At 42.3% G+C, this 20,958-nt stretch overlaps 1 protein-coding gene across 1 annotated transcript in view; it reads left to right on the forward strand.

The window, feature by feature from the left end:
- LOC123724080 (protein IWS1 homolog) overlaps positions 1-20,958 on the forward strand; it is a 39,274-nt gene that overhangs the window by 14,686 nt on the left and 3,630 nt on the right. Inside the window, exons 5-6 of the mRNA XM_045686997.1 lie at positions 18,940-18,996; positions 19,349-19,538. Of these exons, the coding sequence (XP_045542953.1) occupies positions 18,940-18,996; positions 19,349-19,538 (247 nt within the window). The remainder of the gene's footprint in view (positions 1-18,939; positions 18,997-19,348; positions 19,539-20,958) is intronic.

Below are 20,958 nucleotides of genomic sequence, written 5' to 3' on the forward strand. Positions count from 1 at the left end.
AAAAGCTGGTTTTTGGATATAAATATGAACTTGATTGAACAAAACATGCATGTATTGTATAACATAATGTCCTAGGGTTGTCATCTGATGAAGATCATTTACATTTTAGTCATTTAGGAGACGCTCTTATCCAGAGCGACTTACAGTAGTGAACGATACATTTCATACAATTTCACACATTTTTTTCTGTGCTGGCCCCCGTAGAATCGAACCCACAACCCTGGCGTTGCACACACCATGCTGGCATTGCAAACACCATGCTCTACCAACTGAGCCACAGGAAGACACTTCCCCGAAGTGGTTAGTGCTGCATTTAGCTGTGGTTTTGGTTTTTGTGACATTATATGCTAGCTTGAAAAATGGGTGTCTGATTATTTCTGGCTGGGTACTCTGCTGACATAATCTAATGTTTTGCTTTCGCTGTAAAGCCTTTTTGAAATCGGACAGTGTGGTTAGATAAAGGAGAGTCTTGTCTTTAAAATGCTGTAAAATAGTCATGTTTGAAAAATGGAAGTTTTTGTATTTTTGAGGAATTTGTCATTCGCGCCACGCCTATCATTGGATATTGGAGCAGGTGTTCCGCTAGCGGAACGTCTAGATGTAAGAGGTTTTAAGGGCTTGTAGTAATCATTTAATTGTAAGGTCTACACCTGTTTGTAATCAGCACGTGACAAATAAAAATTGATATGATATGAGTCCCTGCCTGCTGGAAAAACAACATCCCCACAGCATGATGCTGCCACCATTGTGCTTCACCGTAGAGATGGTGCCAGGTTTCCTCCAGATGTGACGCTTGCCATTCAGGCCTAATTTTCAGTCTTGGTTTCATCAGACCAGAGAATCTTGTTTGTCATGGTCTGAGAGTCCTTTAGGTGCCTTTTGGCAAACTCCATGCGTGCTGTCATGTGCCTTTTTTTTACTGAGGAATGGATTCCGTCTGGCCTCTACCATAAAGGCCTGATTGGTGGGGTGCTGCAGAGATGGTTGTCCTTCTGGAAGCTTTTCCCATCTCTGCAGAGGAACGCTGGAGTACATTGAGTGACCATCAGGTTCTTGGTCACATCCCTGACCAAGGCCCTTCTCCCCTGATTGCTCAGTTTGGCCGGGCGGCCAGCTCTAGGAAGAGTGTTTGGAACTAACTTCTTCCATTTAAGAATGATGGAGGCCACTGTCTTCTTGGGGACCTTCAATGCTGCAGAAATGTCTTGGTATCCTTCCCCAGATCTGTGCCTCGACACAATCCTGCCATGGAGCTCTACGGACAATTCCTTCGAACTCATGGCTTGGCTTTTGCTCTGACATGCTATGTCAACTCTAGGACCTTTTATATAGACAGGTGTGTGTGCCTTTCCAAATCATGTCCAATCAATTGAATTTACCACAGGTGGACTCCAATCCAGTTGTAGGAACATCTCAAGGATGATCAATGGAAACAGGATGTACCTGAACTCAATTGAGTCTCATAGCAAAGGGTCTGAATACTTATAAGTAATGTATTATTTATTAATTTTTTACATTTGAAAGAATTTCTAAAAATCGGTTTTCATTTTGTCATTATGCTCTATTGTGTGTGTGTGTGCTGAGGAAATAGTTTTATTTAATACATTTTAGAATAAGACTGTAACATAACAAAATGTGGGAAGAAATTGAATCCGAAACCGCTATACATTTAAAATCCCATGCAGAATGCTAACAAGTGCATTGTGAACATTTTATACAGCTTTTGACCTAAACTATTTTCAGGACAGACATTTTCAGCTCATGAACAAAAAATGGTATTCACGGTTTGCTGCACGCACAAAACAAATATTAGACAGTACGTCTCTTGTTCTAACCACTTAGTTCGATAGCTAACTAGCTACTAAGTAAGCAATCCAAATGTCCAATTGCAGAGCATTTAGCACATTTTAGACTGTTAACCCAGTTAACAGGTACCCATTAAGCCCAGTCTGGACTTTTTGCATTGTATTCAATATTTTTATGTAAGTAAAGTCATTAAACTTTGAGAGATTCACTTTTCTTAGAAAAATTAGGGCTGTATATGTTAGAAATATCTAAACTTAGATTTTGGAACGCACATATTTGCGCAAAGCGGGCAGATCGGTTTTGTCACTTCAAGCCCAAATATATCCTACTTTGACTAAAACGGTGACTTGCATTGTTGTGCAACATCATGGGTAAGCTCTGGCCATTGTCTTCCAGGTAAGGCTATATTTTGAAAAGTTAAATGAGAAAGTTGTGTAATGCAAACTTTGAGGTGGAATTGAGCTATAGTGGCAGTACAGGTGTCAGGTGCAATGCCGACGGGAGGCACTGTGAGACCCAACCTGTTGCTTGCAGCAGTGCGATTAGGGACGGAGTGAGAAAATCAGCGCTGATTACAGAAATGATTGCAGTTAATATGCAGCCATTGTCAATGGTAGAGGATGTCGGCTTCAATGTTGCCTTAATGGCATGTATAGAGCCAGACTACAAGATGACAAACCGTGAACACCTGGATGTAGAAATTGTACAATGATTGCTCTGTAAGTACAAAGTGCAAGCTCTCAAACACCAGATTTTTGGAAGTTTATGAACACGCTGTCACACATCGCTGCAACGAGCCATCACATTGAGAAGTGAGAACAGGCACACAGCAGAGAATTGTTGCTGAGTGGGTGGGTAGCAGCAGTAAGGTGAGCGCCGTCTGGTAGGGTTTCCACTAGATCGCAAAGTCATAATTGTCTATATCGTAAAAATGCATGAAAAGAAATACACTTTTTGGTCTTAATTTAAGGTTAGGGTTAGGCATAAGGTTAGCAATGTGGTTAGGTTTAAAATCAAATTTTAAAGATGCACTATGCAGAAATCGCTCTGCCATTTCCTGTATGCAAAAATTCGAATAGTCCGCCTAATTTCAGTTTGTGGCAAAACAAGCAAGTATAGTGTAGAGAATCATCGTACCATCCAAACCACTGTGAAATATATTTTCCATAACCAATAATCTTGTATATTTAGCTGTTTTTGAAGCTAGTGTATAAAACCCGAAGGTAAAAGTTGCAAAAACAAAACTTAAGCATGGGAAGCATAGAAATAGCACACCCAGAACGAATCTACTGCTTCTTAGACTTGCTTTCAATGAGAATTACAGATCTATAACTCACATTTCTATGTGAAATTTGTTTGGGTCGCACAAAAAGTTACACATTGCAGCTTTAACCTCTTTGGGCTAGGGGGCAGTATTTTGACATCCGGATGAAAGTGTGCCCAAAGTGAACTAACTGCCTGTTACTCAGGCCCAGAAGCTAGGATATGCATATAATTTTATAAAGTTTCTAAAACTGTTAAAATAATGTCTGTGTGTATAACAGAACTGATATGACAGGCAAAACCCTGAGGACAAAACCATCAAAAAAATACCATCAAAAAATATTATAATTCAGCCTACTACTGTTTCCAATGGCTGTCATGTTTATTATGAGGCGAAATCCTCCCAGATTGCAGTTCCTATGGCTTCCACTAGATGTCAAGTCTTTAGAAAGAGTTTCAGGCTTGTTTTTTGGAAAAATTAGCTAGAATTTGTAGTTTTTCTAAGTGGCTCCCATTTTGGCTGTAGTGTTTTCATGCGATGAGAGCGCGTTCTTTTGTTGTTTATCTCCAGTAAAGACAATAACGATTCTTCGTCTCAAATGTTATCGTTTATGTATTAGGGTACCTGAGGTTTGATTATAAACGTTGTTTGACTTGTTTGGAGAAGTTTATTGGTAACGTTTGGGATTCATTTTGTATGTGTTTTGAAGGAGGGGAAACCGGTGGATTATTGAATGAAGCGCGCCAGCTAAACAGTTTTTTTTTTTTATGAAACAAAAGGACCATTTGTGATGTAGCTGGGACCTTTTGGAGTGCCAACAGAAGAAGATCTTCAAAGGTAAGGCATTTATTATATCGTTATTTCTGACTTTCGTGGCGCACCTGCCTGGTTGAAAAAATGTTTCGGGGCGCGGGGCGCTGTCCTCAGATAATCGCATGGTGTGCTTTCGCCTAAAGCCTTTTTGAAATCTGACACAGCGGCTGGAATAACAAGAGGTTAAGCTTTATTTTGATGTGTGACACTTGTATTATCATGAATGTTAAATATTTCTGTAATTTGAATTTCGCGCTCTGCGATTTCACCGGAAGTTGTTGAGATGGGACGCTACCCTCCCACCTGCCCACAAGAAGTTAAGAAGAGAAGTTGTCTGAATAGGCGGGGTTTATGACTCTGTGGCTGTGGTAACTAAGTGATGACCGTCCGGTCGGACTGGATTGCGGTAGATTGAACTGCATTGCCCCTTAATGGTCATACGGAGGACCATATCTGAATCGTGAAGTCACATCAATCATAAAAATTTCTTATCGTGTAACGATAAACAAATGGCAGTTTAAACATTAACCTGTTGAGGGTAGGGGCAGTATTTGCACGGCCGGATAAAAACGTACCCGATTTTAATCTGGTTATTACTACTGCCCAGAAACTAGAATATGCATATCATTATTGGCTTTGGATAGAAAACACCCTAAAGTTTCTAAAACTGTTTGAATGGTGTCTGTGAGTATAACATAACTCATATGGCAGGCAAAAACCTGAGAAGATTCTGTATAGGAAGTGGCCTCTCTGACCATTCCTTGGGCTTCTTGACTCTCTTTATTGAAAATGTAGGATCTTTGCTGTAACATGACTCTTCCCTACGGCTCCCATAGGCTCTCAGAACCCGGGAAAAAGCTGAATGATGTCAAGGCAGCCCCTGGCTGAAAAACATTAGCGCCTTTGGTAAGTGGTCTAACAGAGGACAATGAGACTGAGGCGTGTGCATGAGGCGACCCCATGTTTTTATTTTCTCTCTTTTGAACATAAACACGGTTTCCCGGTTGGAATATTATCGCTTTTTACGAGAAAAATGGCATAAAATTGATTTTAAACAGCGGTTGACATGCTTGAAGTACAGTAATGGAATATTTAGATTTTTTTTGTCACGAAACGCTTCGGGCGCGTCACCCTTCTTTACACTTCGGATAGTGTCTTGAACGCACAAACAAAATAGAGGATATTTGGAACATAACTATGGATTATTTTGAACCAAACCAACATTTGTTATTGAAGTAGAAGTCCTGGGAGTGCATTCTGACGAAGAACAGCAAAGGTAATAACATTTTTCTTATAGTAAATCTGACTTTGGTGAGGGCTAAACTTGGTGGGTGTCTAAATAGCTAGCCCGTGATGGCTGGGCTATCTACTCAGAATATTGCAAAATGTGCTTTCACCGAAAAGCTATTTTAAAATCGGACATAAGCGAGTGCATAAAGGAGTTCTGTATCTATAATTCTTAAAATAATTTGTTTTTTGTGAACGTTTATCGTGAGTAATTTAGTAAATTCACCGGAAGTTTGCGGGGGGTATGCTAGTTCTGAACATCACATGCTAATGTATAAAGCTGGTTTTTGATATAAATATGAACTTGATTGAACAAAACATGCATGTATTGTATAACATAATGTCCTAGGATTGTCATCTGATGAAGATCATCAAAGGTTAGTGCTGCATTTAGCTGTGGTTTGGGTTTATGTGACATTATATGCTAGCTTGAAAAATGGGTGTCTGATTATTTCTGGCTGGATACTCTGCTGACATAATCTAATGTTTTGCTTTCGTTGTAAAGCCTTTTGAAATCGGACAGTGTGGTTAGATTAACGAGAGTCTTGTCTTTAAAATGGTGTAAAATAGTCATATGTTTGAGAAATTGAAGTAATAGCATTTCTAAGGTATTTGAATAACGCGCACACGGATTCCACTGGCTGTTACGTAGGTGGGACGATTTACATTTGTCACATGCATCGATCCCGGTTCAAATGTTTAAACGTTGTGGTTATTTCCATGTGTAGTAGAGAAATAACAACAAATAAGGCACTGACTGATAGCTGTTAGTGTATCTAGCTAGTATGCTAACCGTAGCTAGCTAATTCAAGTTATATGAGCACCATTTCAGTTAAGATGGGTGAAAAATAATTATTTCAGAAAGACTACCTGTCGAGATGAGTTTCAGCAAAACCATGCCTATTATACAAGATGTTGACGCTTGTCTGACTTTTTGCCGTTTGATAATTCCAGTGACCCTGTCGGATTGCAGATGTCATTAATATTTGGACATGCACACGGACATGATCAAAAAGCTATATTTGCTCTCTCGTCATTTCAGCAAGCTAGCTATATATCAATGCATTATTTAAATTGCATCTGCAAATCCGCCATAGAAATGGAAAGAATTTAAACTCTGGTAATATGGATAGACAAAATATTGAACAATGGGCGAGTTCGTTTAGCATGGCTGGTGCACCAGGTGGAAGGAGATTTCTCTTTAGGATCAATGGAATGGTTGAGAATGAGCAAACCCTGCACACCCGGGGAAGCGGACCATGCAAAACTAATTTGCCCAAAAATGTAGTGGTCAAACTATTCATCTTGGGGAGCGGGGGTTCTAAAATGCAGTCATGTCACGCAATTTTACTATTGTTTAGATAGTCGGATATTTTTCTTTTTAATGCAGACTAGCTCAAAAATAAGTGAAATTACCCAATGGATTATGATAATTTTATGCCCAAAACGTGGTGTAAAACATTCGTTTTCACCACATATTTTAATTTGCTCCATGGTTCAGGCAGCCAAGTGTAGGCTACGGCGAAAACTGTAGCCAGAGAAGGAAGGGGAAGCGAGACACCCCACTTGGCAGTTTTTTTCTGCTTCTATGAAAGTCGGTGAACTAAGAAGACCAGACCCAGCTGCTATTGCATTATTGTCTATCAAACACCCACCCCGTTAAGTAAACCGGAACCAAAAGATGTTTCAATAGTTTACTCGGGCCGATTACCATCTTAATTTAGCCACCATCTTTGCTGTAGCCAAAGATTAGGGTAAGCATACCAATTGAGTCCATGTACCCATTAAGCCCACGCCCATCCTTTGGGTTCAAATAAATAAAAAAAATTCAGCTGTTTTAATGTTTCAACAAATTAATCTGGTTATATCCTGGACACAGAGCGGGGTGCCTCGTAAGGATCCGCAGAAGGTGAGTGGGAAAGCTGCCGTTACTCAATATTCTCGCCAACGTGCAATCATTGGACAATAAATTACACAATGTGCGATCACGAACATCCTACCAACGGGACATCAAAAACTGTAATATCTTATGTTTCACGGAATCGTAGCTGAATGAAGACATGGATATTCAGCTAGCGGGATATACGCTGCACTGGCAAGATGGAACAGCACACTCTGGTACGACGAGGGCGTGGTCTGTGCATATTTGTAAACAACAGCTGGTGCATGAAATCTGAGGAAGTCTAGATTTTGCTCTCCTGAAGTAGAGTATCTTGTGATAAAATGCATACCACCACTATTTGCCTAGAGAGTTTTCAGCTATACTTTTCGTGGCTGTTTATTTACCACCACAGACGGATGCTGAGCACTAAGACCGCATGCTGTATAAAGAAATAAGCAAATAGGGAAACCGCGCACCCAGAGGTGGCGCTTCTAGTAGGGACTTTAATGCAGGGAAACTTAAATCAGTTCTACCTAATTTCTATCAACATGTTAAATGTGCAATCAGAGGGGAAAACAATTCTAGATAACCTGTACTCCACACACAGAGACGCGTACAAAGCTCTCCCTCGCCCTCTATTTTGGTAAATCCGACCACAATTCTATCCTCCTGATTACTGCTTACAAACAAAAATTTAAAGCAGGAAGCACCAGTGACTCTGTCTATAAAAAAGTGGTTAGATGAAGCCGATGCTAAACTACAGGACTGTTTTTCTATCACAGACTGGAACATGTTCTGGGATTCTTCCGATGGCATTGAGGAATACACCACATCAGTCACTGGCTATATCAATAAGTGCATCGAGGACGTCGTCCCCACAGTGACTACGTACATACCCCAACCAGAAGCCATGGATTACAGGCAACATTCGCACTGAGCTAAAGGGTAGAGCTGCCGCTTTCATGGTGCGGGTCTCTAACCCGGAAGCTTATAAGAAATCCTGCTATGCCCTCCGACGAACCATCAAACAGGCAAAGCGGTCAATACAGGGCTAAGATTGAATGATCACGCTATCCGTAGCCAACGTAAGACCTTTAAACAGGTCAACATTCACAAGGCTGCGGGGCCAGGTGGATTACCAGGACGTGTGCTCCGGGCATGTGCAGACCAACTGGCAGGAGTTTTCACTGACATGTTCAACCTGTCCCTGACTGAGTCTGAAATACCAACATGTTTCAAGCAGGGCACCATAGTCCCTGTGCCCAAGAACACGAAGGCAACCTGCCTAAATGACTACAGACCTGTAGCACTCCACGTCCGTAGCCAGAAGTGCTTTGAAAGGCTGGTTACAGCTCACATCAACACCATTATCCCAGAAACCCTTGACCCACTCCAATTTGCATACCACCACAACAGATCCACAGATGATGCAATCTCTATTGCACTCTACACTGCACTTTCCCACCTGGACAAAAGGAACATCTACGTGAGAATGCTATTCATTGACTACAGCTCAGCGTTCAACACCATAGTACCCCTCCAAACTCGGCACTAAGCTAAGGGTCCTGGGACTAAACACCTCCCCTCTGCAACTGGATCCTGGACTTCCTGGCGGGCTGCCCCAGGTGGTGAGGGTAGGTAGCAAAACATCTGCCACTCTGATCCTCAACACTTGAGCCCCTCAGGGATGCGTGCTCAGTCCCCTCCTGTACTCCCTGTTCACCATGACTTCATTGGCTAGGCACGACTCCAACACCAAGTTTTCCGACGACACAACAGTGGTAGGCCTGATCACCGACAATGACTGAACAGCCTATAGGGAGGAGGTCAGAGACCTGGCCGGGTGGTACCAGAATAACAACCTATCCCTCAACGTAACCAAGACTAAGGAGATGATTGTGGACTACAGGAAAAGGAGGACCAAGCACACCCCCATTCTCATCGATGAGGCTGTAGTGGAGCAGGTTGAGAGCTTAAAGTTCCTTGGTGTCCACATCACCAACAAACTAGAATGGTCCAAACACACAAAGACAGTCATGAAGAGGGCACAAAGCGTATTCCCCTCAGGAAACTAAAGATTTTTCATGGGTCCTCAGATCCTCAAAATGTTCTACAGCTGCACCATCAAGAGTATCCTGACTGGTTGCCAACCCCGCTCTTACACTGCTGCTACTCTCTGTTTATCATATATGCATATTCACTTTAACTATACATTCGTGTACATACTACCGCAATTAGTCCACCAACCATTGCCCCCGACATTGGCTAACCGGGCTATCTGCATTGTGACTCATCACCCGCCATCCCCTCTTTTACACTACTGCTACTCTCTTTATCATATATGCGTAGTCACTTTAACCATATGTACATACTTACCTCAATCAGCCCGACTAACCGGTGCCTGTATATTACCCGCTACTGTTATTTTTCACTTTTTTTCTTTTGTTTTGTTCTTTACTTACCTATTGTTTACCAACATATGTTTTATATTAAGTGATTGTGCTTATGTATGCACATCGTAGCATATTTCATGAGCATTCATTACTATTTCTTGCCAATTGAAAATATGGGTTTTTCATCCTAGCAGTCGTGCTGTCTGTATACCACCACAAACCGCCTTTTACCATACAGTGCATTCGGAAACTATTCGGACCCCTAGACTTTTTCCACATTTTGTTACATTACAGCCTTATTCTAAAATTGATTTAAATAGTTTTTTCCCCCCTCATTAATCTACACACAATACCCCATAATGACAAAGCAAAAACAAGTTTCTAGAAATGTTTGCATATTTCTTACAAATTTAAAACTGAAATATTACATACATATTGAGACCCTGTGGGCCCCCTGAGTGGGCGCAGTGGTCCAAGGCACTGCATCGCAGTGTTAGCTGTGCCACTAGAGATCCTGGTTCGAGTCCAGGCTCTGTCTCAGCCGACCATGACCGGGAGACCCATGGGGGTGGCGCAGAATTGTCCCAGCGTCATCCGGGTTACGGGAGGGTTTGGCCAGCAAGGATGTTCTTGTCCCATCGCGTGCTAGCGACTCCTGTGGCGGGCCGGGTGCAGTGTACCTGACACGGTCACAAGGTGTACAGTGTTTCCTCCGACACATTGGTGCGGCTGGCTTCCGGGTTAAGCAGGCATTGTGTCAAGAAGTGCGGCTTTGCTGGGTTGTGTTTCAGAGGATGCACGGCTCACCGACCTTCGCCTCTCCCGAGTCCGTACGGGAGTTGCAGCCGATGGGACAAGACTAACTACCAATTGGATATCACGCAAAAGGGGTGCAAAAAAAGATTATTCAGACCTTTTACTCAGTACTTTGCCTAAGCACCTTTGGCAGTGATTACAGCCTTGATTATTCTTGGGTAGGACGCTACAAGCTTGGCACCTGTATTTGAAGTTTATCCCATTTTTTCTCTGCAGATCCTCTGATTGGATGGGGGAGCGTTGCTACACAGCTATTTTCAGGTCTGTCCAGAGATATTCTTTCGTGGAGTCCCGAAGCTCCACTCCTGTGTTGTCTTGGCTGTGTGCTTAGGGTTCTTTGTCCTGTTGGAAGGTGAACCTTCGACCCATTCTAAGGTCCTGAGTGCTCTGGGGCAGGTTTTCATGAAGGATCTCTCTGTACTTTGTTCCTTTTCATCTCTCCCTCAATCCTGACTAGTCTCCCAGATGCCCAACAAGGCCCTCATCCCGTCATTCGCAGGAGAAAAAGACGGCGGTATCGAGGACGAAGGTCCTGGTGCCTTGTAAGGATCCGTCATCAAGAGGGTAATCTACCTTTGAACATCAGCCCTATTAGCCAACGTACATTGGTAGGATATACGAATATCCTACCAATGGCACATTAAAAACTATCTTATGTTTCACCGAGTCGTGGATGAACAACGACATAACATACAGCTGGCGTGGTTTTTACATTTTTTGGGCAGGATAGAACAGCGACCTCTGGTAAGACGGGGTGGCGGTCTGTATATTTGTAAACAGCTGGTGCACGATATCTAAGGAAGTCTCAGTTTTGCTCACCTGAGGTAGTGTGGTCTACAGCTTATCATGAGATAAACTATTGGCAAATAGAGTATCTGTATTTTTGTTGTTGCTGTCTATATACCACCACAAACCGCCACGCTGATCCTTAACTCGGGGGACCCCTCAGGGGTGCGTGCTCAGTCACCTCCTGTACTCCCTGTTCACTCATGACTGCATGTCCAGGCACGACTCCAACACCAAGTTTTACCCATGACCCAACAGTGGTAGGCCTGATCACCAACAACGATGAGACAGCCTATAGGAGGAGGTCAGAGACCTGGCCGTGTGGGGCCAGGACAACATCTCCCCTCAACGTGATCAAGACAAAGGGATGATTGTGGACTACAGGAAAAGGAGGACCGAGCACACCCCCATTCTCACCGACAGTGCTGCAGTGGAGCAGGTTGAGAGCTTCAAGTTCCTTGGCGTCCACATGTCCAAGAAACTCTCATGGTCCATGTCGTAGACTGTTCTCTCTGGTACCGCACGGCAAGCGGTGCTGGAGCGCCAAGTGTAAGACCGAAAGGCTTCTTAACAGCTTCTTCCCCAAGCCACAAGACTCCTGAACAGCTAATAAAAAATGCTACCCAAACCCCTCTTTACGCTGCTGCTACTCTGTTTATTATCTATTCATAGTCACTTTAACTCTACCAACATGTACACATTTCCTCAATTACCTCGACTAACCGGTGCCCCCACACGTTGACTCTGTACCGGTACCCACTGTATATAGCCTCGTTATTGTTGTTTTACTGCTGCTGTTGAATTATTTGTTACTTTTTTATTTTCATTTTTTTACTGAACACATAGTTTTTCTTAACTTCTTAAAGCATTGCTGTTTAACCTGTTATGACTAGGGGCAGTATTTTCACGGCCGGTTAAAAAGCGTACCCGATTTAATCTGATTATTACTCCTGCCCAGAAACTAGAATATGCATATAATTATTAGCTTTGGATAGAAAACACTCCAAAGTTTCTAAAACTGTTTGAATGGTGTCTGTGAGTATAACAGAACTCATTTGGCAGGCCAAAACCTGAGAAGATTCTGTACAGTAATTACCCTGTCTGACCATTTCTTGGCCTTCTTGATTATCTCTATCCAATACAGGGGATCTCTGCGATTACGTGACACTTCCTACGGCTCCCATGGGCTCTCAGAAGGCGGCAAAAAGCTGAATCGTGGCTTTGCAGGCCCTGGCTGAAAAACATTAGCGCATTTTGATAGTGGTCGAACAGAGTACAGAGACTGGCGCGCGCGTGCAGAAAGGCACCCCATGTTTTTATTCTTTCGTCTTTGAACGTCAAACACGCTTTCCCGGTTGGAATATTATCGTTTTTACGAGAAAAATGGCACAAAAATTGATTTTAAACAGCGGTTGACATGCTTCGAAGTACGGTAATGGAATATTTAGATTTTTTTTTGTCACGAAACGCGTCGGCGCATAACCCTTCGTCACCCTTGGATAGTGTCTTGAACGCACGAACAAAACGCCGCTATTTGGATATAACTATGGATTATTTTGAACCAAACCAACATTTGTTATTGAAGTAGCAGTCCTGGGAGTGCATTCTGACGAAGAACACCAAAGGTAATCAAACTTTTGTAATAGTAAATCGGAGTTTGGTCAGGGCTAAACTTGGTGGGTGTCAAATAGCTAGCCGTGATGGCTGGGCTATCTACTCAGAATATTGCAAAATGTGCTTTCACCCGAAAAGCTATTTTAAAATCGGACACCTCGATTGCACAAAGGAGTTCTGTATCTATAATTCTTTAAATAATTTATGTATTTTGTCAACGTTTATCATGAGTAATTTAGTAAATTCACCAGAAGTTTGCGGGGGGTATGCTAGTTCTGAACGTCACATGCTAATGTAAAAAGCTGGTTTTGGATATAAATATGAACTTGATTGAACAAAACATGCATGTATTGTATAACATAATGTCCTAGGGTTGTCATCTGATGAAGATCATTTACATTTTAGTCATTTAGGAGACGCTCTTATCCAGAGCGACTTACAGTAGTGAACGATACATTTCATACAATTTTCATACATTTTTTTCTGTGCTGGCCCCCCGTGGGAATCGAACCCACAACCCTGGCGTTGCACACACCATGCTGGCATTGCAAACACCATGCTCTACCAACTGAGCCACAGGGAAGACACTTCCCCGAAAGTGGTTAGTGCTGCATTTAGCTGTAGGTTTTGGTTTTGTGACATTATATGCTAGCTTGAAAAATGGGTGTCTGATTATTTCTGGCTGGGTACTCTGCTGACATAATCTAATGTTTTGCTTTACGCTGTAAAGCCTTTTGAAACTCGGACAGTGTGGTTAGATAAAGGAGAGTCTTGTCTTTAAATGCTGTAAAATAGTCATGTTTGAAAAATGGAAGTTTTTGTATTTTGAGAATTTGTCATCGCGCCACGCCTATCATTGGATATTGAGCAGGTGTTCCGGCTAGTGGAACGTCTAGATGTAAGAGGTTTTAAGGGCTTGTAAGTAATCATTTAATTGTAAGGTCTACACCTGTTTGTAATCAGCACGTGACAAATAAAAATTGATATGATATGAGTCCCTGCCTGCTGGAAAAACAACATCCCCACGAGCATGATGCTGCCACCATTGTGCTTCACCGTAGAGATGGTGCCAGGTTTCCTCCAGATGTGACGCTTGCCATTCAGGCCTAATTTTCAGTCTTGGTTTCATCAGACCAGAGAATCTTGTTTGTCATGGTCTGAGAGTCCTTTAGGTGCCTTTTGGCAAACTCCATGCGTGCTGTCATGTGCCTTTTTTACTGAGGAATGGATTCGTCTGGCCTCTACCATAAAGGCCTGATTGGTGGGGTGCTGCAGAGATGGTTGTCCTTCTGGAAGCTTTTCCCATCTCTCTGCAGAGGAACGCTGGAGTACATTGAGTGACCATCGGGTTCTTGGTCACATCCCTGACCAAGGCCCTTCTCCCCTGATTGCTCAGTTTGGCCGGGCGGCCAGCTCTTAGGAAGAGTGTTTGGAACTAACTTCTTCCATTTAAGAATGATGGAGGCCACTGTCTTCTTGGGGACCTTCAATGCTGCAGAAATGTCTTGGTATCCTTCCCCAGATCTGTGCCTCGACACAATCCTGCCATGGAGCTCTACGGACAATTCCTTCGAACTCATGGCTTGGCTTTTTTGCTCTGACATGCTATGTCAACTCTAGGACCTTTTATATAGACAGGTGTGTGTGCCTTTCCAAATCATGTCCAATCAATTGAATTTACCACAGGTGGACTCCAATCCAGTTGTAGGAACATCTCAAGGATGATCAATGGAAACAGGATGTACCTGAACTCAATTGAGTCTCATAGCAAAGGGTCTGAATACTTATAAGTAATGTATTATTTATTAATTTTTTACATTTGAAAGAATTTCTAAAAATCGGTTTTCATTTTGTCATTATGCTCTATTGTGTGTGTGTGTGCTGAGGAAATAGTTTTATTTAATACATTTTAGAATAAGACTGTAACATAACAAAATGTGGGAAGAAATTGAATCCGAAACCGCTTATACATTTAAAATCCCATGCAGAATGCTAACAAGTGCATTGTGAACATTTTATACAGCTTTTGACCTAAACTATTTTCAGGACAGACATTTTCAGCTCATGAACAAAAAATGGTATTCACGGTTTGCTGCACGCACAAAACAAATATTAGACAGTACGTCTCTTGTTCTAACCACTTAGTTCGATAGCTAACTAGCTACTAAGTAAGCAATCCAAATGTCCAATTGCAGAGCATTTAGCATTATTTTAGACTGTTAACCCAGTTAACAGGTACCCATTAAGCCCAGTCTGGACTTTTTGCATTGTATTCAATATTTTTATGTAAGTAAAGTCATTAAACTTTGAGAGATTCACTTTTCTTAGAAAAATTAGGGCTGTATATGTTAGAAATATCTAAACTTAGATTTTGGAACGCAACATATTTTGCTAAAGCGGGCAGATCGGTTTTGTCACTTCAAGCCCAAATATATCCTACTTTGACTAAACGGTGACTTGCATTGTTGTGCAACATCATGGGTAAGCTCTGGCCATTGTCTTCCAGCTTGAAAAAGTGGATTTCTACTGCAGTGGGTGTTTTAAGATATGAGTTCATCGGCCGTTGGAACCCCCAAACCAATGAATCTCCGGTAAATTTTTTTGTTGTTGTGCATATTACCTTCTGAAACTTTTTTTGTTGTTGTGACAACTGATGCGTCCTCTCCTTCACTGTTGAATTAACCATGTAACTGCGTTGGGATTGACCCCATTTAGTCGGTTGTTTGGTCAATAGGCTGTTGGTCAACCGAGATGTCAATAATAAAGCATATAGCAAAAGAAAATAAATAATTAATTGTGATATCACGCCTGTGTTAGTGGACTAATCCATTGGAGGCTGTGGGGATGGCAGTCAATCACTTGAAGACGTGCTACTGAAATTGTATGTGGTGGTAATAATAACAATGGTGCAAAACTATTCGATTGGTCGAAAGAACAGATGACTCCTGGTCGACCAAGATTTTTTTTTTTGTCGGGACAGCCCTACTATTGATCTACAAGTCATTTTGCATGCCGAATAACCTCATGCAATATCAGTAGCCTAGTCAAACTGTGCACTGCTTTATAAAATGGCTTGAACAATATTAGGCTTTATTAGTTGAGGGACAGCCAATGTAATTGGTTATTGTTATCAAATGCCCTGTTGACTTTTCTTTACCGGCATAAAGGTAAACTATCGCCTGAGACACAACTGTCATTTGGCTATTCTGCTGATTATACATACATACATACATACATACATACATACATACATACATACACTGCTCAAAACAATAAAGGGAACACTAAAATAACACATCCTAGATCTGAATGAATGAAATAATCTTATTAAATACTTTTTCTTTACATAGTTGAATGTGCTGACAACAAAATCACACACAAATAATCAATGGAAATCCAATTTATCAACCCATGGAGGTCTGGATTTGGAGTCACACTCAAAATGAAAAGTGGAAAACCACACCACAGGCTGATCCAACTTTGATGTAATGTTCTTAAAACAAGTCAAAATGAGGCTCAGTAGTGTGTGTGTGTGTGTGTGTGTGTGGCCGTGGCCTCCACGTGCCTGTATGACCTCCTACAACGCCTGGGCATGCTCCTGATGAGGTGGCGGATGGTCTCCTGAGGGATCTCCTCCCAGACCTGGACCAAAGCATCCATCAACTCCTGGACATTCTGTGGTGCAACGTGGCGTTGGTGGATGGAGCGAGACATGATGTGCTCAATTGGATTCAGGTCTGGGAACAGGCGGGCCAATCTATAGCATCAATGCCTTCCTCTTGCAGGAACTGCTGACACACTCCAGCCACATGAGGTCTAGCATTGTCTTGCATTAGGAGGAACCCAGGGCCAACCGCACCAGCATATGGTCTCACAAGGGGTCTGAGGATCTCATCTCGGTACCTAATGGCAGTCAGGCTACCTCTGGCGAGCACATGAAGGGCTGTGCGGCCCCCCAAAGAAATGCCACCCACACCATGACTGACCCACCGCCAAACCGGTCATGCTGGAGGATGTTGCAGGCAGCAGAACGTTCTCCACAGCGTCTCCAGACTCTGTCACGTGTGCTCAGTGTGAACCTGCTTTCATCTGTGAAGAGCACAGGGCGCCAGTGGCGAATTTGCCAATCTTGGTGTTCTCTGGCAAATGCCAAACGTCCTGCACGGTGTTGGGCTGTAAGCACAACCCCCACCTGTGATGTCGGGCCCTCATACCACCCTCATGGAGTCTGTTTCTGACCGTTTGAGCAGACACATGCACATTTGTGGCCTGCTGGAGGTAATTTTGCAGGGCTCTGGCAGTGCTCCACCTGCTCCTCCTTGCACAAAGGCGGAGGTAGCGGTCTTGCTGCTGGGTTGTTGCCCTCCTACGGCCTCCTCCATGTCTCCTGATGTACTGGCCTGTCTCCTGGTAACGCCTCCATGCTCTGGACACTACGCTGACAGACACAGCAAACCTTCTTGCCACAGCTCGCATTGATGTGCCATCCTGGATGAGCTGCACTACCTGAGCCACTTGTGTGGGTTGTAGACTCCGTCTCGTGCTACCACTAGAGTGAAAGCACCGCCAGCATTCAAAAGTGACCAAAACATCAGCCAGGAAGCATAGGAACTGAAAGTGGTCTGTGGTCATCACCTGCAGAACCACTCCTTTATTGGGGGTGTCTTGCTTATTGCCTATAAATTCCACCTGTTATCTATTCCAGTTGCACAACAGCATGTGAAATTTATTGTCAATCAGTGTTGCTTCCTAAGTGGACAGTTTGATTTCACAGAAGTGTGATTGACTTGGAGTTACATTGTGTTGTTTAAGTGTTCCCTTTGATTTTTAAAATGTATTTAGAATTCAAGGCACACTTAACCAGCATGGCTACCACAGCATTCTGCAGTGATACACCAGTCCCACCAAGCGCAAACCAGATGGGATATCATTTGTTTTCAACAGGACAATGACCCAGAACACACCTCCAAGCTGTGTAAGGGCTATTTGACCAAGAACGAGAGTGATGGAGTGCTGCATCAGATGGCCTGGCCTACCCGATCTCAACCAAATTGAGATGGTTTGGGATGAGTTAGTCCGCAGAGTGAAGGAAAAGCAGCCAACAAGTGCTCAGCATGGAGTATTGTTGAGCGTGAAAAACCCAGCAGTGTTGCAGTTTTTGACACACTCAAACTGGTGCCCCTGGCACCTACTAACGTACCCTGTTCAAAGCCCCTTAAATATTTTTGTCTTGCCCATAGGCTACATTGCGGGGTGGTAGATGCCCAGTCTCCCGTATGGCTCAGCTCAGGTGCCTGCATACACCATAGACACATATACTTGTCACAGACACACCTTGGTTTCACTGTCCAAGTGGGGACCAAAACATTTTATTCCCATTCAAAATCCTATTTTCCTTAGCCCCTAACAGTTAAACTAACCCTAATTGTACCCTAAACCTAAAGGCCTCAGCATGCCAGGCGAACCAAACGAGTGTGCTCGCATACTCCTTAAAAAACCTTCGCTTGAAAAACTGTAAGAAATATAGTACTGTGTCAATTGTTCTTGATGCCATAGCCAGTATACATACACTTCCTCAAAATAGTCAGAATGAATCTAAGATAACTCAAGAAATGTCATACTTTATGTTTTTGCAGAGGAGATCTTAGTTGTGCAATTTTACATCTAAGATGTTTGCAGTATTTCTCAAAAAAGGGCATGAAAACAAGTCCTCTTGTTGAATGACAACAGACTGTATTGAATAATCCATACTGTTGACCAATCACTGACGAAGGGGCGAAGACTTGGCTATCAACTTTGCTTGCCTAAATTTTTTGTGTACGCCTGAACAGCCGGAAAAACCCTTACTGAAGTCCAAATCGAACAAACATTTTTCATTTTGGGGACTGGCGAAATGTCCCTTTTTAATTATTATTTTTTTTTAATCCCCCTTGTTTTACTATCCTTGTGAGGACTTTTGGAACCCAAAAGGATAGTGAAGTTAGACCACACAGAATTCAGCTCGGACAGACACAGGCAGGCGTCAGCTCGGACAGATCCAGCTCAGTGAGGTCCAACTCATGTACTCTGTCAGCAGCATATTTTAATTTGAATGGAAAATGAATGTGTTTATGCAATAAATGTTAGGGCATTGAATCGCACCAAATTGTTTCAAACTAAAATGTATCGTTACTTTTCTAAGTGAAAGATGCACATCCCTGCACTGTATCTATCAGGTCTCTAACTCCATCTGTTGGTTTCTTAATGCGATTTTGTTGAATGTGTATGTGCTGTTACAGTGAAGAGGAAGAAGGCCATCCTGTCAGACAGTGAAGATGAGAAGGCTGACGAACCAGGTAAAATGACAGACCGGCAGCTGGGCCCGCGCAATTGGGTGGCTCTGGTCAAAAGTAATGTACTGTATGGGGAAATAGGGTGCCATTTAAGATGCACACCTTATCTTGAAGTCTATGACGGTTAGCTAGTGTGTGGAGATTAAGGCTGCATCTTAAATTACTCCATAGTGTACACTACACTGTGGTGTGTTAGGTCTGTATTTTTTTTTATTGGAGCTGCTCTGTTGGCCAGGTCTCCCTTGTAAAAGGAGTTCTTCTGACCTCAATCGCACTTCCTAGATAAATAGTTTTGGTCAGAGCCGTGGGGCTTTATGATCATAATGATGGTGACTCCTCTTCCTCAGCGTCGAAGAGAGCCGCACCGGTCTGACGACGAGAACTCTGACAGTAACGCAGGCTCGAGCGCCCGACAAAACCATGGCCAAACTGCGGGAACTGGGCTCAGAAAGCGAAGACGAGGATGATGGACAGAAGGCGGCAGGAGGGAAGAAGGACGAGAAAACACTGTTTGGTAGCGACAGCGAATCAGGTAATGAGGAAGAGTAAGTATTCCGATCCCTTCACACACACTCACACTCCGTTTTAGTTTGAGTTTTGAATTTCCTTATATAAATGACAATTTGCTGTTTACTTTGCTTTTTACTAACTTTGTCATTCTTTCTGTAATGATAGCACTATACAAGGTATTGTTATTTTATTCTGTAACTTGACATAAATAAAATTGTTTTGGATTTTTTTCACATGCTTCCGTAAACAACAGGTGAAATGCTTACTTACGGGTCATTTTCCAACAATGTAGAGTTAAAGATAGATTACAAAAAATTATATTAAAATATTGACATAAGGAGTAACAAATAACAGGGAGTACCAGTACCGAGTCGCTGTGCTGGGCGTATGAGGTAATTGAGGTAATTACTATTATACATGTATTTAAATAAGGAACACAGACTGAGAAAAATGTATTTTACAGCTGGGCCCTGCGTATACAGTTTAGGTACAATGATTAAGAAATTACACAAGACAAACAAAGCGGTCACAGATGGCATAAAAAATACAGTAGCAGATTGTTATATTTACACACAGGTTATTCCCCTAATAGCACAAGAACTTGCATTAACTGAATCAGTTACAAGCAATACAAAAATGAAAATCCTCCAATTGTTTAAAATGGGCAGGGGACAAGTCTCGAAGTCTAAGTTTAGTCTGCAGGCTATTCCATAAACAAGGAGCGTAACAGGAAAAGGCAGCCATACCCAACTCAATGGAGATCGCAGGAGCGTCAAGTGTAATCCTGGTTTTATGAATTATAGTTATAATGTTGATGAGTGACGATAAATAAGAAGGTAGTTTATTCAGAAGTGCTTTATAGACACCGAGAGCATGTTCTTGTCTCATGGACAGCGAAGTCCAACCCACATTTTGATATAAAACACAGTGGTGAGTTCTGTAGCTAGCACCCGTAATAAACCTAAGTGCGCAGTGATAAGTAGCATCCAGCGATTTTTAAGTGTGGGTGCCATAGCATGCATGTAGATAATATCCCCCATAATCTATAACAGACATAAAAGTAGCTTGCAAAATTTGTCTTCTATTTGGAGAGGACAAACATGTTCCTGTTTCTATAGAGGAAGCCTAGCTTGATTTTTAGCCGTTTACAAAGTTCGTCAACATGTATTTTAAGACAGTTTATCATCCAACCATATCCATAAGTATTTATATGCAGAGACCTGATTTAATTCGAGAGCCATCTAAGCTCGTAAGTGCACGTGTATTTTCAACCAACTTTTTGAACCTATTCAAAATCATAATCTTTTCTTTGTATTTAAACAAGTTTCAGCTGTATAAAGACCCTTTTAATATCTTAAAATCTGTCTCCAATTGTGATGATGCTTGGTCAGCTGTTGAAGCGATAGAGTACATGAGTGTCATCAGCATATAAATGAATTTGACACTTATCTCATC

The sequence above is a fragment of the Salmo salar genome, chromosome ssa09 (assembly GCF_905237065.1).
Source record: "Salmo salar chromosome ssa09, Ssal_v3.1, whole genome shotgun sequence".
Lineage (NCBI taxonomy): Eukaryota > Metazoa > Chordata > Actinopteri > Salmoniformes > Salmonidae > Salmo > Salmo salar.